Below are 22316 nucleotides of genomic sequence, written 5' to 3'. Positions count from 1 at the left end.
GAGGGGACTTGCATTGACTTCAGTTATATGAAGTCCGTGCAAGTCGCGCTGAATTCACAGTTTGCCCCACAAAGTCGTGTTGCGCCAGTCTGAATGGGCTGTAAAGAGAGTTAATAACAATTTAAAGGAAAACAAAATGTAATATATTTTAGCGTACTAATTCTTAGATATGGTTGCAGCAGTCATTTTATTTTTCAGGCAAGGAACTTTTTTTTTCTTTTTTTTCCAAAATTTCTTTATTGAATTTTCAGGAAATAAAACATTACAAGCAAGTAGAAGAAATATCATACATATATAGTATTAAGTTCAATGATGGGATTATAACATATAATAAGTGTTATCAATAGTAATAAAGGTATATTTAAATTTAGAACAGTGGAACATTAATGGTGTCGACCACCCATCCAGACACCCCTTATTGGGAACAAACTGTGTCCTGGGCCGGGAGGGGCACACCATCCACTTCTTCTTTTTTTTTTCCTTCCCAAGAAATTTTTTTTCAAGTGAAATAAATAATGTTTAGTACATTCAGGTATTGCGGTCACAGCCATCTTTGCCAAAAAAGAAACATGTCAAAAGTAGAACCTGAACTAAAGGTAAGCCTAACTAGGTTAATCTAGGTGTTTCATAATAAAGTTGATGAGCGAGATGTATAGGACAAACTGTGAGTCTAGGGTTTAGGGAAGTTTCTCCTTAATTAAGGAAGGAATTCAGGCTAGGAACATTTTTAACAAGTACAGAAAAAAATAAAAAAATTGGTTTTGCCAGAAATGTAGAATCTCTTATCACCTCCAGTGAGTTGAACTGATGTATCAACCAATGTATCTTTCTTTTGTAAGCTACTAATCTCCCTATCCCTATTTGATGGATGGACAAAGGCAAGCATGTCTGTTGGTTAGCCTGGGTGGCAATCTTGGCTCCTTGTATAGATAGTGGGGGGGGGGGGGAGTGCTGAGGATAACCATCCAGGGACAGGGATTGGGGATTGCCAGGTGAGAATAAAGAATAGAAAAAGAAATTGGGCAACTGATACAGCCATCGCATCTAAGGACTAACAAGCTGCAGTATATTACATTTTTATTTTTGGGTTTAGATACATGTTGAAGTAGGATTTGGAGTAGGAATGGTGTTGTAAAGGTTTTAAAAAAACCTGTTTACCAATTTCAATATGTAAAATTTAACGGTCTACATGTAAAGAATGTAAAAAAAAAAAAAATGTAAAAAGCAGCAGGTTAGTAATGCATATTCATGAATGACTTTAATTGCAAAAGGAGAACTTTTTTTTGTCAACAGAAGCATGTAGTATGCAGAAGCAGCATTGTAAAGTTTTGCACATTCCACTTATTCACATTAAAACACTTGCAGGTTTATTTATTTTTTTTTTTTTAATGCTGCTAGCATCTCACTTTTGTTGCCAGCGGTTTAGACATTAATATCTGTGTTTTGAGTTTTTTTGAGACGACAGCAAATCTACACTGTTATACAAGCTGTACACTCACTACTTTACATTGTAGCAAAGTGTAATTTCTTTAGTGTTGTCACATGAAAAGAAATAAATAACAAAAATGTGAGGGGTGTACTCACTTTTGTGAGCTACTGTACATATTTGTAATAGTCAAAAATGGTTTTTAATATAACCTTAAACCCTATTTTGCACCCTGAGAGATTTTCAGCTGTGTCTGTTATATGTGCAAGCTGATGTTGAACTTGCTGCAGATGCTATATGAAAATATGCTTTATTGGAGCACCACTCTTCACAGGTGCACATAAATATTCAGAGTACTCTTCCACATTGTTTAATTAAATATGCACATAAGCTTAGTTAACTGTAACAACAAAAGGAAATCCTAGTGTCCTCATGTGATGAAGAAATACACATTCGTTTCAAACACCATTATGTATAGTCATAGAAGGCATATAGGTCTGCACAGCAACTCCAGTCTGTTGTAAGGGGCTGTACAAGGCTGCGCAAACCACTTCTGGTCAGCTAGGATGGAGAGTTCCCAGCTGAGACATCTACATTACATCTCTGCCACATTATTCATAATGATGGTATCAGTCTGGGCTTAATTTATTTTGCATGATCAGAGATACAGCAGTCTGATTATCTGACTAATAAATACTATATATATATATATATACACTATATTGTCAAAAGTATTGGGACACCTGCCTTTACATGCACATGAACTTAAATGGCATGCCAGTCTTAGTCTGTAGGGTTCAGTTTTGAGTTGGCCCACTCTTTGCAGCTATAACAGCTTCAACTCTTCTGGGAAGGCTGTCCACAAGGTTTAAAGGTGTGTCTATGGGAATGTTTGATGCTCTTCCATGCCTTTATGGACCTTGCTTTGTGCACTGGTCCAAATAATTTGGTGGAGGGGGGATTATGGTGTGGGGTTGTTTTTCAGGGGTTGGGCTTGGCCCCTTAGTTCCAGTGAAGGGAACTCTTGAGGCGTCAGCCATTAAAATTTATGTGCGTGTAAATGCAGATAATACTTTTGACAATATAGTGTATTAATGAACTAACTTAAAAACTGCATAAGGTGCAGCCTTGTTAAATGAAAATTCAAGTTACATCTGAGTACATTGTCCTTTATGGTTTTCTGCAGACAGGTATACATTTTTCTAATGATATTTATAAATTTAAATTGCCTACCTTTTAAAGTTTCAGTATATCAGCTCACAGTGTTTTTAAGCAATTTGTTTAAAGTTACCCTTACACAAAAGAAGGAGTTTGGGCATGTTGGCAGGTGTGATCCAATTACCCTCAAGTGCTAGTATCACTTATGTACTCTTTTTGTATTCTACATGCTTTGCAAAGTTAAGCATTTCATCTGTCATTATATACAATTACTGTATTGTTCAAATAATTTATACATTTGGGTTCATATGTATTTTTGTGGGGTGATTTTACTAAAAGAGTTGACACTGTTCACTTAGCGATATCATTGTTCACTCTTCTAAAGATATTTTTAATTAGCTTAATAAATAGTAAAGTAAAGCCGTATTCGCTTTTATCATCCAAACATGTGTACATATAAAAAATCCTGTAAACTAAGCAAGCTATCTCAAGTTTTTAGTAAATAGTCCTCATTACTTGTTCATGGGCCTATTTTACATTGGCATATGTGTTTACATTGCATAAGTTATCCTAATTTCTTACATCCTTTATCCTGGAATTTTATTGTCAGTGCAAAGGTAATATGTCACCCTGGATATGTATTATGTGAGAAATGGTGTACACCACCCCATTTTGAATAGAAAACATTGAAGATGATTCAAATTGTTGCTTTATTTTGACATTTGTAGAAAGTTTGTGGACTGCAGAATTGAACTATTCCAACTTATTTGTTGGCATACTACACTTGCACAGTGTATATGGTCACTGATGTGGACTGTACATGTACCCACTGCATACATACCGCTTAAATATTCTGACATAACAAAGCTCTGCATACAATTATAGCAATGTAGCTGAAGTGTTTGTGAAGTTCCTTACATGCTGATTCATTTTTTTTAATAAAATACTATAAACTGTACTTAAAATTTACAATGTGCAGTAATCTAGTAGGGATAGTCATATGTGATGTTTCACTGATCTCAATATATTGGGGCCTATTTGTCCTTAGATATGGTAGCTGAATTTATTTTTTCCACTAGGACTGTAAAATGTGTATTCCACGAGTCGCAAAGCGTACGTTATATCTCCCACTTGCAAGAGGGGGTTTAGCGCTTCCTAACTTTAAGCTGTACTTTTGGGCGGCTGTACTGGTGACGGTCCGGTGGTGGTTTTCCCAACCCAAAACTAACTCCGCAGTTACACTAGAAGCAGCATTGCTGGGTTCCTATGCGGCCCTTAGTAATCTGGTTTTCCGGGGTGAACGGGCACATCCTCAAATAACCAGTCTGATGAAGACGGTGCTGCGGATATGGACTCAGGCGCGGGTGATATATAATGCACCTCTACATATATCCCCCCACACTCCGTTGTGGGGTAATCCTAATCTATTACATTTGTACCAACTTCCTGAACCCCAGGTATGGGCTGCCAGAGGGATTGTGACCATGAAACATGTTATTAAAGATGGAAGACTTCTAGGGTTTGACGCACTCCAGTATACCTACTCATTGCCTCCCACTATGGTTTTTCGTTACCACCAGCTTAGTCATGCTATGCGGGCTCAGTTCCAAGGCCCTGTTATCTTGGAATCAGACCCTTTGGAGAAAATGCTAACGTTCAAGGTAATAGGGAAAACTCTCTCTGCTATATACTTTATACTTTCAACAGATCATGGTCGGTCTCTTGAGAAAATCTATAATAAATGGAAGGATGACATCCCTGACCTGACGGTTGAAGATTGGGAGGACTCGGTTAATAATTATATCCCCTCAATGATAGCGGCTAGGGATAGATTTATACAACTTAAATTCTTACACAGAGCATACTATACGCCGCAACGTCTTGCTAGGATATATCCTATGAAGGATCCCTCGTGTGCCAGATGTGGGCATGGAATTGGTACCTTTATACATGTAGTTTGGTCGTGTCCGGAGCTGGCAACCTTTTGGAAGGCCGTGACGGATACTATTGGGGAAATTTTTGACATTACGATTCCTTTGGACCCAAAGGTAACTCTATTGAGTAACCTTACAGAAGTGGGAGGGGATAGATACGATAAAATGTGCATTATGTATACCCTGTTTTACGCTAGGAGAGAAATCCTTTTGCGATGGAAGCTACCCGAACCTCCCACCCGATCAACCTGGATAGCTGCCGTTACTAAGACACTTCCATTCTACCGTTTCACATACGGTAGTAGGAATTGCCCAAAGAAATTTGATAAAGTGTGGTCAGCTTGGATTGATGCGGTAGGCGTGCCAATGTCACCTGTTCTATAATGACAGAAGCAGGAACTTATTAAAAATAATTTTTTTTTTTTTCTTTTTCCAGCCCTTAAACTGTTTTGTTGGTATTCCCCTTCCCTTCCTCTCCCAAAAATTTTTTTTTTTTTTTTTGTTCTGTTTTGTTTTGTTTTTGTGCAGAGTAATGTAATGTAGCTGTAATTATTTGTTCTGTTTATATGTTTAATAAAAGAAAAATCTATTTGTAAAAAAAAATGTCTGTTTATTCACCGCACGCAGGTGCAGATCCCTTTGACTACTTTCCCCACAACTCCTTGTTTTACTGGACATGCCCAGAGAAAATAGGTCCCTCAGCAACTCAGAGGGGCTATACCTAAGCGGCAGAGAAAGCTGGGCCCATAGCCAGGTGAACGGTCCACCACTATCACAATTGGTGATGGGGCAGCCGGAGGAGCTGTCACAGCTCCCTCCCTGAATTATACCAAAGTAATCTAGCTCTAGTGGGGTGGCATACATGTTCATTTGATCCCTATTTGCCTTTGTTACCAGAACTACCCTAGACTTTACTAATAAGGATTTTGTTTATGAAAATAATCACAAGTTGCGATGTTCTCTACTGTTTTACTTATGTAATAAATCTTAGCTAAACTCTGTTGTTAGTCAAATAGAGATTAAGCTATGTAGCCATGTTACCCTAATTGAGCAACCGAGAGATTGCTATGGATGGTCTGTGTTTGTGCAGCTTTCATAATTTGTTTTAATCTGCAGTATATGCATGCTCTTTGCTATTCTGAACTGGATTCACGTGATTGCTTCCAAATTTGCATGTGTTTGTTTAACTGCAAGTTACAGTTATCCCTTGTCTGATCATTTGGCCAAACAACCTACCTTGTTAATGATCAACAGGTATTTGTTTTGCTGTTACCAAACATATATTATAAAACACTTGTAATGCTATATTTAAACCCAAAATCAAACATTTATTATATTACAGCTTACCTCTTTTTTTCAAGCATTCTTTCTTTTATTTTTACCTGGTGATCTGGCTAGTAGCTTGTTTTTTTTAAAGAACTAGCTCAAACTGACAATGCTGCTGTCCAAAGTTTCCCCTGTGCTCATTCATCCAGAGTGTGTGCACTCTAATACAAGTGTGTTACTGGCCAGATTACCAGGTAAAACAGATGAGAAAAAGCCTAAAGTAAAAAAAAAAAAAAAAAAATACAACTAGTGCAGACACCACATGTAATGAATGTGCAATATATTTGGGTTTGGGATTAACCGCTTGAATAGTGGACACTTTTACCCCCTTCTTGCCCAGGCCAATTTTTCAGCTTTCACTGCTGTCACACTTTGAATGACAATTGCATGCACATGCAACAGTATACCTGAACAATGTATATGACATTTTTATATATTTTTTCCCCAATTGTTTTTTTTTTTTTTTTGTTGCTAAATAAATGAAAAACGAAAGAAAAGATGCTTTTTTTGTTTCTGTTATAACATTTTGCAAATAATAAATAAAATAAATAAACTTCCTTCATAAATTTAGGCCAAACTGTATTCTGCTACATTTCCTTGGTGAAAATAACCCAAATTGGTGTATATTATTTAGTCAGTAGAAAAGTTATAGAGTCCACAAACTATGGTATATATATCTGAAAATAGATCAATCTGGATGTAGTGACGAGCTATATCTTTTCTTGAGACACGAAAATGCCAGGACAGTACAAATATCCAAGGTGTTAAGTAAGAGGCGTGGCAAGTTTTTTTTAAGTTGTATTTTTTTTGTCACAATTTTTTAGAAAATGAAAAAAAAAATGTTTTTCACAATTTTTTTACATACTGTCACCAGTGCAGTACAGCATCATCATATAACTGGTGTGGAGCAGTGATCAGGGTCAATGAATGGGGACAGTATGGGAAAAGAAAAATTCATATTTTTATTATATTTTATTACATTTTATTTTATTTTTTACAATTTTTTTTGGTCACCTACAGTGACCAGAGTAATACAGTGTTACCATAGTAACACGGTACTACTCTAGGGAGGTGATCAGGATTTTTTTTTTCACACACTATGATTGCTTATATAATTTTACAGTTATAGGCAACCATTTTTCTGAATGAAAACTATTTATTCAGTGTTTACTATTGTGATTAGCTGTGATTGGCTAATCACATGGTACAATTTAGCTGTGATTGGCCCTGTCTGTACCATGTGTCACTGTGACCAATGACAGTGCTCATCACAATAGTACACAATGCAATCATTCAAATCAATCAAATGATTTCATTGTGTACAACTGTCATGTGATCTGCTGTTATTGGCCACAGTGATGACATGGTACCAGCAGAGAGCCGGTCTAGTGATCTGTCATCGACTGTGTCCGGTGGACATCCTCCAAGGATAATGGGGCTCCCGACTGACTGTCATGTTACAATAGACTAGGAAGAGGTAAAAACCACTTTTAAAGCAGTTTTTCCAGTTAGTCAATACATAGCGCAGTCACTGAGAGGACTAATATTAATTATTGTGGATCACTGAATCACTATTCTGATAAAAAAAAAACAGAACCTTAAAATTCACCAGCAGTGTTATCAGAGGTATAGAGGCATTCTAAGCAGAGATTTCCTCCTAACTTTCAACTACCTATCTTGAGAAGACCTAGCAACTATATGAACCATTTGGAGTGCAAAGCTGTATGAGTGGTGGTGGTTTTTTTTTTTTTTTTTTTTTTTTTCGTGTACATTAAGCTTCCCTGTATTAACAGCTTAAATTGTAAGAGCCAAATTATTTTTATTATCAATAAAATACCCTTATTTTATGTACCAAGGGATATGCTAATACAAGAAACCAACTAGCAAAAAGAATTATATATGAACTGCTTTAGTAAAATCAAATGTAAATTATGAATCTATGAATGAGACCATCCTCATCCCAAAACGTGCATCTCACATTAAATGACCATAGCCTCAATAGGAATCACATGATTTCAGAACTAGACATTTCTTTTGTGATTCCTACTGAGGTTATGATCATTTGATGTAAGAAACACATTTTTGGGATTTTGATGGTTTCATTCATAGTGCTATAATTTACATCTGAAGGAATATGCTGAAATGGCAATGTTTTAGCATTTATATACAGATTTAAGAGTGGATGCCCTTAAAGTTTATTTTGCCAAACAGAAGGTATGCATTGTAATGTTGTATTACATGGGCTGGCAAAAGAAGATATTTTCTTAAAAATGTACTCATTGTTGAATAAAGGCAAGAGATTGTCTCGTGTCTACGTGGAAGCAATTGTATATTTTAGCATTGTGCATTCCTAAATACACTTCTACATTAGCCTTTTTACTTGTAACATTCTAATCTTGATAACCAAAATTGACCATAAAAAAAATCAAATCAAATTTCATTTAAAACGTTTACTTTTTACAATGAGGTGGCAAGGCCCTAAAACGACTGGCTCTAGCAAAAGAACAGCGTAAAACCATACATTTTGGTGTTGCTTAGTTTGAACGTTCTTGACATTTTCTGCCTTGATGGTGTTGGTCCTGTGTCGCCATACTCTTAGCTGCCATCTTGGCCATAATTTTGCAGTATATTGGAGTCACGAACCTACCATATGTTTTTTACACTGGATAATTTGGCTTTGTAGGACCAGCACCAGCATGGAGATTGCATTTAGAAACTACCTAGAGTAAGTAAAAGCATGTGCAGTGTTTACTGTTTAGGTGTCTTCTGTATGTCCTGTATTTCCTATACAGTGGATATAAAAAGTCTACACACCACTGCTAAAATGTCAGGTTTCTCTGATGTAAAAAAATGAGACAAAGATAAACCATTTCAGAACTTTTTCTACCTTTAATGTTACCTATAAACTGTACAACTCTGTTGAATAACAAACTAAAGTTTTTAAGGTGGAAGAAGGTTGAAAAAAACAAAAATAATATGATTGCATAAGTGTGCACACCCTTGGTGATGTGCAGTGTTGTTTTTGCGCCAAACATATCTCTTGGAATTATGGGCAAAAAGTTCAACATTGGTTTCATCAGACCATAATACATTTTCCCACATGCTTTTGGGAGACTTCAGATGTGTTTTTGCAAAATTTAGCCGGGCTTGGATGTTTTTCTTTGTAGGAAAAGGCTTCCATCTTGCCACTCTCCCCATAGCCCAGACATATAAAGAATACAGAAGATAGTTGTCACATGTACCGCACAGACAGTACTTGCCAGATATTAATGTTGCGGTAGGCCTCTTGGCAGCCTCCCTGACCAGTTTTCTTCTCGTCTTTTCATTAATTTTGGAGGGATGTCCAGTTGTTGGTGATGTCACTGTTGTGCCACATTTTCTCCCCTTGATGATGACTGTCTTTACTGTGTTCCATGGTATATCTAATGCCTTGGAATTTCTTTGTACCCTTCTCCTGACTGATACTTTTTAACAATGAGATCCCTCTGATGCTTTGGAAGGTCTCTGCAGACCATGGCTTTTGCTGTAGGATGCGGCTAAGAAAATGTCAGGAAAGACATACTAGAACAGCTGAACTGTATTTGGGGTTAATCAGAGGCATATTTAAAATGATGGCAGGTGTGTACTGACTCTTATTTAACATGAGTTTGAATGTGATTGCTTAATTCTGACCACAGCTACATCCCCAGTTATAAGAGGGTGTGCACACTTATGTAACCACACTATTTTGTTATTTTATTATTACTTACCCCCCTAAAAGATTTCAGTTTGTTTTTCAATTGAGTTGTACAGTTTATAGGTCACATTAAATGTGGAAAAAGTTATTTTCTTTTTCTTTTCTTAGTTTCATTTTTTTACATCACAGAAACCAGGGGTGTTTAGACTTTTTATATCCATTGTACCCTAATGTATTTACTTCCAACATTTTTATGATCAATGCTCTTTTCACTCAGGGAAATTTGTGTAAACCTTAGATGTAAATAGGTTTTGTTTTTTGTTTTTTTTACTTATTTTAGTATTGCTATGGGAATACAGAGTGGGACTCAACCATTTCATATATCTTCTCTCATGTGTTTTTACTATGTTCTTTCTAACATTTTCAGTTCACAATTCTGTATCTTATCTGTCACAATCATATCTACTTTGTGTCTTTTGGCATTCAGTACTTCTTACAGTCTTAGTTTGGGTCATTGCTATTACTGTATATTTTCCTTTTACATTGTTCCAGTCCCCTGTTGTTGCACTTTCAGATCATTCAAGTTCCTTGTCACTCCTCTTGACAAAAGGATCATTCCAGTCCCCTGTCATTCCACACTGAGATTGTTCCAGTGTCTACAACGGTGAGCCTATTATGCTTTAATGTGATTAAGGGGTAGGTGGGAATTCACAGTAACAGCAAATTAATAATGGCATTATAAAATCATATTTTGCATGTGTGGAAAATTCGATTTTTTTTTTTAATAAAAACTGATCTTTCCCAGCTGCTTAGGCAGTACAGCAAATTAAAACTATTTTTAATGTTATGATCAGTGTCATAGGTCACTCTTTGGAACAATTGAGCAGTGTTCAAGCAGTCATCAGAACTTGAATTTTTGTTTGTGTGGTATTTTGTAGAGTGCCAGAAATAATATATTGACCTAAATTTTTATTTCTATTTTTTTACAATGAGATCAGATTGTTTTGCCATTTTTATACATGCTGTGCATGAAAGATTGTTAGTGTCAATAATAATTCTATCTAATCTAGATAGGGAATTGCATGAGTTAATCTGACTCCCTAAATGTCTAATTTTACTTTTTGTCTAATGTGCAGCATTAACACCTTGTGTGTTGTCTGTTCTTATTTTTCCAAATTCTAAGGGGTTGTCTTTTTTTTTTAGTTGACATTATATGTTCGTGTACTGAAAGACCGTAATTGGGAACTTTTGATTTAAACTGAAATCAGCATCACAAATTTTGGTGCAACCGTAAATAAAAGCTTGCCATGGAGTATTCTTTATATATATATGTACCTATATATATATATATATATATATAGGTACATATGAACCTGGAATGAAAATGGATTCAGAACTCTAGGAAAACTGCTAAATACACAACTAATGTGTGTGTATATATATATATATATACACACACACTTACACACACTGCTATATATACATATACTGTTTTACTTTCCAGTTTTTTAATACTTTATGTAACTATGTTCACCTGATCATATACGATACATACAGCCCTTTCAAACTACACAGCCATCCAGGTGACAACAACCCCCTGGTTCAGCATTCAACTTCCAATGGTACTAATGACCCGAACAAGGTGATAGTGTAGTGAATGTAAGGAAGTGCGAATCATAAGACTGGCTAGACAGAATTAGAGATTTCAACTTTAAAGTATACTGTACAACTACTTTTGCAGCCAAATTGATATAACACAGACTTTATATTAAATGTTAACTCCTATTTGTCCCCTAATTGTACATTGCAAGCTGTTCTGAACAAAACAAGCTGCCTATATAATCCACTGTATTAGCCTGCCCCAACAAAATGACAGTATTTTTTTATCATTATTTGTAGGTATGTTTTGTGAATGGGGGGGGGGGGAGTGAGTCTCAAATATGGATGCAAATGTAGAGATCCACTTAAGGCCATGGACAACTAGTAATACATTCCTTTGGTCATTGTATGTTGCATACTTTTGCAAGGGGACATTGCCTGAAGTCTCTGTGCTTGTAGTTTTTCATAAAGCAGTGTTCACAATAGAGTACCTCATGTCATTTGTCCAGAATTATTGTGTACATCGTTACATAGTTAATCTGGTTGAAAAATAAATATCCAGTTCAACCCACTGAAAAAAAGAGACTTAACAGAAAACACTACTTTTTCTTTGTTGCTATTACATTTGCATGCTTTCCTTTTTATGATTTATTTAGATATACATGTTAAAAGAATAATCTCCCAAATGGTATGTGGGTTATACAGTATATGCCCATTATAAGAACCATACTGGTAACATATGGCCTCATAAAGCAGCCAAAAGGGTCGACGAGCTAGCTACTGGAATGCACATGTTTCATCCCTGCTATTTCCAGGTAACATGTACTAAGAAAGTTGAAGAGTTCAACAGACACCTGGGATTTTTTTTCTGTTGTGAAATATTTTTATTGAAATTAATGTCATCCTGTACATCTTAACCTCTTGCCGCCCACATAACTGGTATGTGCTGCTGGAAAGAGAGTGGGCTTTAATGGCCCCACAACAGACATATATGTCCATCGGCTGCAGAATTTTCTCTGCAGAGAGCGCACTCACTGCATGTTCCCATCACAGAGACTGAGCTGTTAAATGTCTCTAGTAATCATTGGGAGCTGGCAGGACAAGCTCCTGATCTTGTAACCACTATGACAGCAAATCACAGTGGTTAGCTGATCATGTAAACCTTCCCACCTCCTAGGCATAATACTCCAATTTACCAGTTCTGGACCGGAAGACTTCCTTAATGACCAGGCCATTTTTTTTGGGATTTGGCACTGCGTAAATTTAACTGACAATTGCGTGGTTGTGCGATGCTGTACACTAATAAAATTGATGTCCTTTTTTTCCCACAAACAGAGCTTTCTTTTGGTGGTATTTGATCACCTGCTCGATTTTTGATTTTTTCCACGATAAACTAAAAAAAAAAGTGACAATTCTTTCTGCTATATAACATTCCCAATAAAAAAAATGTAAAAATCTAATTTTTTCATCATTTTAGGCCAATTTGCATTCTTCTGCTACATATTTTTGGTAAATAAAATCCTAATGAGCGTATTTTGATTGGTTTGCGCAAACGTTATCGCGCCTACAAACTAAGGGAAAGACTTATGTCATTTTTTTTTTACTGGTTATGGCGGCGATCAGCGATTTTTAGTGGGACTGCGACATTGTGGCGGACAGATTGGACACCAAACTGACATTTTTGACACTTTTGGGACACTACTACAGTAATCAGTGCTAAAAATATGCACTGCTACTGTACTAATGACTCTAGCAGGGAAGGGGTTAACACCAGGGGGCGATCAAAGGGTTAAATGTATGCCTAGGGGGTGTTTTCTAACTGTGGGGGGATGGGCTTATGCAATCAACACAGGGACCTGTGTTTCTAAATAGGAGGAACACAGGAGCCCTGTGTTGATTGCTGACAGAACAACGGTCTGCTGAGTTTACAACAGCAGACCGCCATTTTATCTCCACGTGGGGCGATCGCAGGTGCCCGGCAGCAATCGCAGCTGCCAGCCCCACAAATCAGCTTCCTTGCTGGCAAATGGGTGCGTGCCTCCACAATCACTCCCGCGAGGGTACGTAGTTACACAGGAACCTGCCGACCTGCAGCTTTATATCTGGTCGGCAAGTGGTTAAGGGGATGTCAGGGCTGGGCAGGACATGGTTGAATTTATTTTGTTATGGTGATATGCTAGTAGGTAATCTAAGCAATTGAATTTGCCATATCACTGAACAAAGCACAGTGACCAATTACATCTATTCAAATGTGTGTCTATACAACAATGTAAATATATATATATATATATATATATATATATATATATATATATATATATATATATATATATACATATACACACACACACAGTATTTATCCAGAACATCTCTTCAGTACATGCATGGTTCCCAACATTTTGTCACTTTCATGGCTTCTTTATACCAGATGCAGTTTTAAGCACAGTACAAATGCATATGCAAGAAAAATGTCCCACAAACACAACGCAAATGCATTACAAATGCATATACAGTATCTCACAAAAGTGAGTACACCCCTCACATTTTTGTGAATATTTTATTATATCTTTTCATGTGACAACACTGAAGAAATTATACTTTGCTACAATGTAAAGTAGTGAGTGTACAGCTTGTATAACAGTGTCAATTTGCTGTCCCCTCAAAATAACTCAACACACAGCCATTAATGTCTAAACCGCTGGCAACAAGAGTACACCCCTAAGTCAAAATTGGGCCCATTTTCGCTCCCCGGTGTCATTTAACATCCTGTCATGTGACCTCATTAGACTCGAGGTCTTGGGTGTGAATGAGGATCAGGTGTGTTAAATTTGATGTTATCGCACTCTCTCATACTAGTCACTGGAAGTTCAACATGGCACCTCATGGCAAAGAACTCTCTGGGATCTGAAAAAAAGAATTGCTGCTCTACATAAAGATGGCCTAGGCTATAAGAAGATATTATCAAGACCCTGAAACTGAGCTGCAGCACGGTGGCCAAGATCATACAGTGGTTTAACAGCACAGGTTCTACTCTGAAAAGGCCTCGCCATGGTTGACTAAAGACGTTGAGTGCACGTGCTCAGCGTCATATCCAGAGGTTGTCTTTGGGAAATAGACATATGAGTGCTGCCAGCATTGCTGCAGAGGTTGAAGGGGTGGGGGGTCGGCCTGTCAGCGCTCAGATCATATGCTGCACACTGCATGAAATTGGTCTGCATGGCTGTCATCTCAGAAGGAAGCCTCTTCTAAAGATAATGCACAAGAAAGCCCACAAACAGTTTGCTGAGGACAAGCAGACTAAGGACATGGATTACTGGAACCATGTCTTGTGGTCTGATGAGACCAAGATAAACTACTGGTTCAGATGATGTCAAGTGTGTGTGGCAGCAACCAGGTGAGGAGTACAAAGACAAGTGTGTCTTGCATTCAGTCATGCATGGTGGTGGGAGTGTCATGGTCTGGGGCTGAATGAGTGCTGCCAGCACTGGGGAGCTACATTTCCTTGAAGGAACCATGCATGCCAACATGTGACATGCTGTGACATACTGAAACAGAGCATGATCCCCTCTCTTCGGAGACTGGGCCACATGGCAGTATTCCAACATAACGACCCCAAACACACCTCCAAGATGACCATTGCAAGGTGCAATGGTGCAAGGTCTCTAACATCCACCAGCTCCATGATGTTGTCATGAAGGAATGGAATAGGACTCCAGTGGCAACCTGTAAAGCTCTGGTGAACTCCATGCCCAAGAGGGTTAAGTCAGTGCTGGAAAATAATGGTGGCCACACAATATATTGACACTTTGGGCCCAATTTGGACATTTTTACTTAGGGGTGTGCTCACTTTTGTTTAAGCGGTTTAGACATTAATGGCTGTGTTGAGTTATTTTGAGAACACAGTCAATTTACACTGTTATACAAGCTTTACACTCACTACTTTATATTGTAGCAATATGTAATAAAATATTTACAAAAATGTGAGGGATGTACTCACTTATGTGAGATACTGTAGATGTGCATGTGGAACTGCACAATAAATGCAGGGATTGCAGAGTGAACAAGCCCAATGCCAATATGGGAAAATGCCGGTTGTTTATGTCAGAAATCCAGTGAGCTTCTAACTTTCTGTACTCCACCATATATAGATACAGAGCAGCGAGTGATTGTTGTCACCCTAGGGCAGAAAGTATTTTACTGACAGGATTATAAGGTTAAAATGAAGCAAAACAAACCTGAATAAAGGAAAAGTAATGCACTCACCACATCCAAGCATTGGTGAGCTGCACTATGTTACTTTTTTTTTCTTGGAGTTAGATACACTGACCCTCATTTATTAAAAGAATTATGCATGCTCACTTTTCAAAATTAATGTGGTGAAAGAATACCCAATCAAGGAGAATAAAAAAATAGATTTTTGCTTGCACAGATCTGCATTGATTTCCTACATTCACTAAGGTAAATTAAAATTCCCCTGCGAGAATAGAATTCACCTTGCAAAGTGAACATGTTCTACTTTTTTTCATAACTCAGGGTATCTGTTTACTATGTTGAATTAGTTAAGGATTAAACATGACTAAACCTTAATAGTTACTGCGCATTGCATAATGTCAATACAGATTGCAGTAAATCAATATATGCAGTTTTAAAACATGTACATTATTTTCTTTTCTAGAAGTGCCCATGTAATTCAAATCTCACATAATAGTTTTTTTTTTCTTTGACAAGAATGGCAAATGTTATAGTAATGTCCCATGTAGCTAATGTTATCCTGATTAAATAGTTGCAAATTCTGATACCTGACATACACTAATTAGGGTGACTCCTGCAACTTTTTTACTCAGACTTTAAATACACTACAGCACCTGACACTCTTTAAAAGCCTGCCTACACAAGATTCAGATGTATTTAGGATAGTATTGCACTTTACAGTGATTGGAAGATGATGTTAGGCACACGTTATGCAATGCAGTGAAAGTAAAATTGCAATTACCGGACACGCTTTGTTGCAGATCATACACAGGCAGCTACATGTGAAGGGTGGTAGATGTGTAGGTGATGAACCCACAGCTTTTATGCCACCACCATCTGCAATTTCATTCTCTCACCACAAAATTTGCTCTAATTTAAACAGACCAGATATTCTGGGCTCATAGTGGGGTTCATTTAGTGGCATTAACCAAAGTAATGTAAAATGAAAACCCCTTTACAACAATAGCACCCATGTATATCCACAACTAAGGTGTACATGCATGATTTGTACAGAATTGTAACAATTCCAGTGTAAAAGCAGGAATTATTACAGAAAAACACTTGCCTAACTCTACGTATATTCAAGATTTTCACATAATGCTAAAAGTTGCAATTATTGGAAATCTAAACTTTGTGAAATGTTTTCATATTGTAGCCAGATATTTATGAGGTGTAATTTAATACTGCATAATGTAGGACTTCAATCCCGGGATTTGGGTAAATACCTTTGCATCTGACATCATGGGAACAACATTTCCTGGATATCCATGTTATGGCTATATTCTTTATTTTTCTAAATCTAGTAGTAAATCTGACAAACTTTTCATTTTAGAGAGTTTTCTGATGTTTTATTTTTTTTCTGCCCAAGGCTAGGTCAGAATTGTCTGAATCCATTTACTTTGTGATCCCTAACAGCTGTCAGATCAAAATAATATTTTAAAAAAATTAACTTTGTTTGATTTAAAACACAGCTATACAGGAAAAAGACATGTGCATAGGATTATAGAAGTGTGACTACGTGCATTATCATCAAGCATTTTCTTAAAAGCGCCTTTGTTTTACCTTCTGCTTCCTCTATATATGAGGAATGCATATATGAGGATCATATTATTGTCCTATGGGGTTATTTAGGATTATATTCTATATTGTAACTGACTGCTAACCTACATCTTACACCTTTTGTACATCTTACACAGACCATGGAAGAGAAATGTAATCTGTTTAGGATTAATCGTTTATGTTCCCGAAAGCAAAATAACATTTGAAAATTCTATCATTTTCAATCGTTTTTCTAAAAACTGTAGCCCTTTCTGTAAAAGTGTAGATCCATCTCCTTTTTGTAAACTTCTTGTTTTTACATGATTTTCTTGTAACACACGTTTATCAAAATCTCTTGTATTGCCTTATTAGCTGAAATTTTAACCTAATACAAAGAAAAGGAAACCAAAATCTACCAGTCCTTTGTCCTTTACATAAATATAGCGCGTTTACTCTCAAACTGTGAGAAATGGTAATTACTAATTTTTCAAAGATTAAAGATAAGATGGAAATGATTTAAAGTGAACGTGTCATGAGTCATGGGAGGGACAAGCAACATTAAATATATCAATATACCCAAAGTGATTGTTAACATATTTTTTTTAAAAAAGAACATACATGTTATACTTACCTACTTTGTGCAATGGTTTTGCACAGAGCAGCCCCAATCCTCCTCTTCTGGCGTCCGCCATCTGCGCTCCTGGCTTCCCCCCATGGGTGTACTCATGTACGCTCGATCATTAGCAGCTCACTAAATTTCTTTTATAAAGTATTTAGACACCTAAATGTACAGTTAAATTGCATGCATCTGAAGTGATTTACACTGCATTTTTGTTTATCTAGTCTTGTAATTCACACACCTTTGCTGCCCTGTTAAGCCAAGTAAGTTGGCAATCCTATTTCATGGCTTAGCATTGCAGGCTTCCTGCTCAAGCATGCTCATTGAATCAGCATCATCATCTCTGTTCAATGAGTAGACCAGCTAGTCATAAACTCTCCTACCACTGTGCAATAGCCCATGGAAATCTTCCAAAAAATTTCTATATGCCTTGATGTCCTAAAGAAGGTGCAAGTGGGAGAAAGATGTGATGAATTGTTGCGATGTGAGATGCGGTCCACCACAAAAAATTAGATGCTGGATTAGATGCTGGATAACACAGAGTAAAGTACCATGGAGGTATAAAGGGGATCCCCCTCAAAAAAACCATCAACATTTCCAAGTCCTATTTTGCTTAAGGATCAGCTTCCTCAAGGGGGCATAATGGTCTCTGCACTTGAGGAGGTCTGCCTTACCAATTGTAAAATAATAATTGAGAACAATTTAAGCACAGGAATCTGAGTAAATCTGTCCAGGAAAACAGCTAAATGCATAGATAAAAAACATATTTTATAGCTCTTTTACCTGCCAACGGATTTGTGTTTCTGTATATTCAGTCCTGGGATTTGTGTTGCTATGTCCCCTAGAACAGTCCTGTCTGGCAGGGGAGAGGACCTAATTTTTTACTGCTGAAGTTTCACTTTCAATAACAGCCCCCTTTCCCCCCCCCCCAACACCCGCCCTGTGACTGAACTATGAAAGGAGAAGCAGCGCGCTGATGAGCTCATCTCTCCTTCATTCTGCTCTCTCCACCTATCAGCATGCTTCTTGCACTGCAGCATACATGATATGGTCCTTGTGCTCCTGCTCCTTCCCTTTCTATGAGCTCTGCTGTGCCAAGACTGCAAGAGGGTAGAGATTGCAGAGCTGCATTTCTGTCTTTCAGATCTGCTTGAGGTTCAGCTTTAACAAGAGATTTGCATGTACTTGAACCTGAGGTGTTCTTTATTTTGTACAGATGAATTATCTGACATCTTCTTTCCCCTGTAAAGAGGAATTATTTATATAAAGTATTACTACTAATAATAATAAAAGTAAAACTATTACATGATTCTGTATTTCTATGCTGAGCATAATGTTCCCCGTGATGACGATTATTCAATGCTTCAACACCTATAGCTTGAGAAACCTCTCCATATCAAAGCGATTACCATGTTTTAGCAATTCCATTTTTTGTTCTCTCTAGCTGTTTCATGAGCTGTCATGCTAACAATATTTATTCTACTCGCTGACTCCTTGGGTGGATATATCTGTATTCTAAGGGGAGGGTTGCAAGGTAGATTTTGTATCCACAAATGTACTTTATGTATATGTATGTAATAGACACGTACATCTAAGTCAGTGTTTTGACATTTTGCTCTAGATAAAGATGCTGATTTTCTGTATTATTCAGTAGCTCTGGCTGCCACAGTTTTGTTAGACATGAAACCCCAATTGTTAACACCGTGGAATATATAAATATTTATTAACTGCATAGGTGCAGTTAAGATCTCTTTTAATTTGGATGTCACAAAGAAATCTTGAAGAAGAACAGCTAGAATAAAACATGCAACTATTGTAGTTTTATCTTGGTATTCAATTCAAATGTATTTAAATATTGTTTACAGGACTCTTCATTTCTTAATTTTTTTTCTTAATCTGTATCAAAGTGAATTGGAACTGTGTATCAGATGTATTTTAGAAAATATTTTCTACGCCTCATAGGGGGACTAATGTATAAATAAGATATAGATACCATAAAAAGTGTGAAGACCCAGAAAATGATCTCAGAGACCTTGTTGGTTGCTATTACTTTATCTTATTTTTTTTTTTTGAATAGTTCAAAGTAAATACTTTTTATGGACATAAAGAGTTTAAAATGTGCTGCAAAAATGCAGAAAACCACACAAATTGGCAAATAATACAATCTGAGATATATATCTCTTAACAGGTGTTTTGACATGCATGCTTCTCATTCATTTATATATAGTTAAATGACATGGGTGTGGTTTCCTGTATTGTAGAATGTATCTTACATGGTTAGTTTAAAAGTAGTTCACTCTTAACTCGAGACAGGTATAAAGAAATCACCAATTAATGCAGCTTTGTTTAAAAAAAAAAAAAAAACTATTACATTTGTTTTTAAAGCAGCCAGTGTTGGTACCTAAATAATGATGCTAATTTACTAAAGGAGTTGATAATCTTCACACAATAAATTGTGTGAATATTTACTTCAATTATCTAGTCATGTGAAAAGCAAATTCCTGATTACTTATTTAATCTGTATAATTGGATAATTTAAGTAAAAATTAAAAAAAATCCCCAATTCTTTTAGTAAATGCGCCAGGTCACTTGATTTTAGTCTTGTGTAAACACCTATGCAGCAAACCTCAGATCAGAGAGGGGAAGGGACAGCCCTTGAAACCAAACAGGTAAGTGACATTGTTCAGGTTGCTGACAGTAAGAGAGAACAGAGGGTGAGTGTATGAGAGTGATGTAAGATAACCAGTCTACTACTTCTGGTGTCACCTAGCTATATTGCATAGGTCATCAAGCCAGCTCTGCTGTCTGGCAAGACTGTGTAAATCTCAGGAACAAATAGAAAGTTAGAAATCTTTTAGCAGGTAAATCAGTTGGGGTGTATGTATTTCAACTGTTTACTTATCGGTCTGCCTAGTGTTAAGCTCTGTGCCCTACATAGCTCCACATAGTGAGAGGTAGCAGCAATAAATATTGTATGTACACATGCTATCCTGCAAAGAAAAAAATATTTTGTGTAATGTAATCACGTTCTGCTAAATTTAACCTTATGACAAACTATGTAGTATCTACAGCACCAGTGAGCTAATTGACTGCAATTCCCTCACCTCTCTAACCTTACTTTGGCAACCTAGACTCCTAGAAAACAGACTTGTATGAAAATGTCACCTGTTTTTTTTTTTTTTTTTTTTTTTTTTTTTTTTTTTTTAATCAAAATAACACAGTAGACTATGCACAGCATCAAAAAAGGCCACTGAGCTCTGCAGAGTGAACATTTTAAAACTGATCTGAATGCATCCTGTTCTTCTATGTACATTTGTGCACTTAACGTTCAGTAGCTTATACAAGCTCATCATTTAGATGTGCTTAACAAATCAAGAAAATGTTGTATTCACAGTCAGTTTAGTATTGGTTGAACGTAGCTGAATGGATTTAAATGCATCTAAACACTTCTAAACCTGCTTTAAAGTAAAAACATCTAAACGCAGGAAAAGGGATCTGGGAGCCATAAAAGTTGTTTACACTTCCCAGATAACCGCTCCTGCATTAAAGCCTGGTTCACACCTATGCATTTTTAGTGCCTTTTTTGTTTTACAGAAACCCTCTACAGTCCATTTAACATGGTATCCTATGGGTCATGTTTACATCCCTGCATTTTATGGAATGGACCAGGGACCAGCAGGTTGTGTTTTTGGTTCTATAGACTTCAATGGATTAGGAACATGTGTTGAAAAATGCAAATTGCATCAACTACAAACTGCATAGGTGTGAACCAGGCCTTAGAAAAGCTGAACACAGATTTTCAAGTGTGCATGAGGCCTCAAGATTCTGAACGATTTTTAGGAGTACTGCTCTTTGCAGGAAGTGCTTTTCTCTTTAGAAAGTTGTGCTAAATGACCCTATACTTTGCTCTATAATACAAAGCTGAACATACAGGAGATGGAGATATTTTATCACTGTTTATGATTACTAACTGATAACCGTTTTACATTACATCACTGCTAGGAAATTCAACTTTTTATTTCTACAGCCCCTACTTCTAACTTTCTGCCATACCTTTTTTTATATATATATATATATATATATATATAAATGCTAAATAAAAAGCTTTACTTTTCTATCAAATGTTTGTGGTTACGTGGCTCATCAATTATAACATGCAATATAAAATATTGAATAGAACCATTTTTGTTTGCTGGTTAGAATAAATTAGAAGAGATAGAGCAGATCCTTCACATACTTAAGAGTTGCATTGCTATATCTGCCTGTACCAGTGTGAAATATACTATTAGGTGGTAGTAGATACAGTCTGTTTGAAATACTGTGGCTCCTTGATGGTGGTGCTTAATGAATACTCCCTGAAGATCTAATTTTCCCATAATGGGGTTATTTAAATCAATTTCAATATATTACAGCATAAAGCATTTTTAGTATGCTGCCTTGAAAACAAGCCTTAATAAAATGTGTGGTCATAAAGCTTTATCACTATATGATAACAATCTTTTCTTTAAAAATTCTACGGAACCATATGATCAGGTACATTTTCAGCAATAGATCAGAAATATGCCTAAACATGGGTATTCTTTTAAATGCTGTTTGGTTCTCTAGTGAAATTTGTTGATGACTTCCAGTGATTAAGGGCCAATTTTTATGCCATATATTGGAAAGCTGCAGTAAATATCAAGTCAAGGAAAGTAGAGAATATTGTACCATTCCAGTTGGAGCATAGCTAATACCCTCTGTGTCAGCATAAAGAATGATAATACACCTTATTTCATTACAATATACTGC

General features: G+C 36.6%; 1 protein-coding gene across 9 annotated transcripts in view; it reads left to right on the top strand.

Moving 5' to 3' along the window:
* The window catches only part of FOXP2 (forkhead box P2), a 285057-nt gene that overhangs the window by 251051 nt on the left and 11690 nt on the right, over positions 1-22316 (top strand). For 6 of the 9 annotated variants that reach the window (XM_082257104.1, XM_082257105.1, XM_082257107.1 and 3 more), the window contains one exon: positions 10095-10184. The exons of the other annotated variants lie outside the window; for them this stretch is intronic. In XM_082257104.1, coding sequence (XP_082113230.1) covers positions 10095-10184 — 90 coding nt within the window. The remainder of the gene's footprint in view (positions 1-10094; positions 10185-22316) is intronic. 9 annotated transcript variants of the gene reach the window in all.

Source organism: Pelophylax lessonae, assembly GCF_965119305.1.
Source record: "Pelophylax lessonae genome assembly, chromosome: 4".
Lineage (NCBI taxonomy): Eukaryota > Metazoa > Chordata > Amphibia > Anura > Ranidae > Pelophylax > Pelophylax lessonae.
The sequence above is the reverse complement of the archived record's forward strand: the minus strand, read 5'-3'. Positions and strand labels throughout refer to the sequence as shown.